This window comes from Centruroides vittatus, unplaced genomic scaffold, assembly GCF_030686945.1.
Source record: "Centruroides vittatus isolate TY-2023 unplaced genomic scaffold, ASM3068694v2 contig_2127, whole genome shotgun sequence".
Taxonomy (NCBI): domain Eukaryota; kingdom Metazoa; phylum Arthropoda; class Arachnida; order Scorpiones; family Buthidae; genus Centruroides; species Centruroides vittatus.
In genome coordinates this window covers 10,178-11,259 of record NW_027121322.1, presented here as the reverse complement: position 1 = coordinate 11,259, position 1,082 = coordinate 10,178, and the positions used below count along the sequence as shown (strand labels likewise).

At 39.3% G+C, this 1,082-nt stretch overlaps 1 protein-coding gene across 1 annotated transcript; it reads right to left on the bottom strand.

The window, feature by feature from the left end:
• Window positions 1–273: 273 nt before the first annotated feature.
• Window positions 274–804, bottom strand: LOC136970727 (uncharacterized). The gene has a single exon (XM_067265185.1). The coding sequence runs from the start codon at window positions 802–804 to the stop codon at window positions 274–276; it is 531 nt and encodes a 176-aa protein (XP_067121286.1).
• Between the last annotated feature and the right edge of the window lie 278 nt (window positions 805–1,082).

Here is a 1,082-nt window from a genome sequence, read left to right as displayed (position 1 = left end):
AGCCGCCCGGGCAGAGGAAAATTTCGCCGCCTCCTTATTTAGGTATTATTATTATTTATTGTGAAATTTTGCCGCCCCCTTAAACTGCCGCCCGGGGCGGGCCGCCCCTGCCACCCCATTACGACTACGCCACTGTGTACAATACACAATAATAATGATTGTTCTTTGCCGAAAAGTTTTTTAGAATTACTGTATATTTTAGTCTTTTGAATTGAGATGCCGAAATAAGGGGGCGGCGAAATTTTCCTCCGCCCCGAGCAGCTGACACCCACGCTACGCCACTGGTGGGGTGTGAGTAGGTTTAATATACACGTTGGTGGACAAATGATCTCCCACGAACTCGATATTAATGTCCAAGAAGTGCACATTCCAGGAACTTTTTTGTTCCAATTTTAACTTAAGACTATCCTTGTTATCATTGATTCTATTTAAAAACTCGTGTATCCTGTTATTATTTCTCCATAAAATAAAAATGTCATCCACATATCTACAGAAATGTATAATATCTTCTTTAAAATCACGCAGGACTCTTCTTTCTAATCTTCTAACTACTAGCTCGCAAAGAATTCCAGAGAGGGGACTTCCCATCGGAACCCCTCTTTTCTGCCTGTACATTTGACCACAAAAAGTAAAACAAGATTGATGGCATACAAGGCTAGCTAACTCTTCTAGGTCTTGGGTGTAATTAAGCAACTGTGGTTTGTTGTTGCACACGAAATTCAATAATGTCTCCACACAAGATTCAATCATTACTGAAGGATACACGCTTTCATAATCCAAAACGGTCGCTACTTCATCTTCCATTAAAGAAATATTTTGTACTCGTTGACTACGACAAGAGGATCTTTTGCCACCGGCCTATCATCTTCGAGTTGTGAGGATAAATATTCGTGTAATCTTTTTTCTAAGACAAAGGTGGGCTCCCTACATTTCTTTACCACTGCTCTTAATGGCACATTTGCGGTTTTCTACCGAACCTGCCTTGTATTATTTGATTTTAAATACACTGTTTTATTATACTTTAGTCAACAGACTTAATAACGCACTGTACCAAGATTTCTATATAATATTTATAGGATACA

Excerpts from the sequence above, each read along its gene's own strand:
- LOC136970727 (XM_067265185.1), bottom strand. The coding sequence starts at position 804 with ATGGAAGATGAAGTAGCGACCGTTTTGGATTATGAAAGCGTGTATCCT.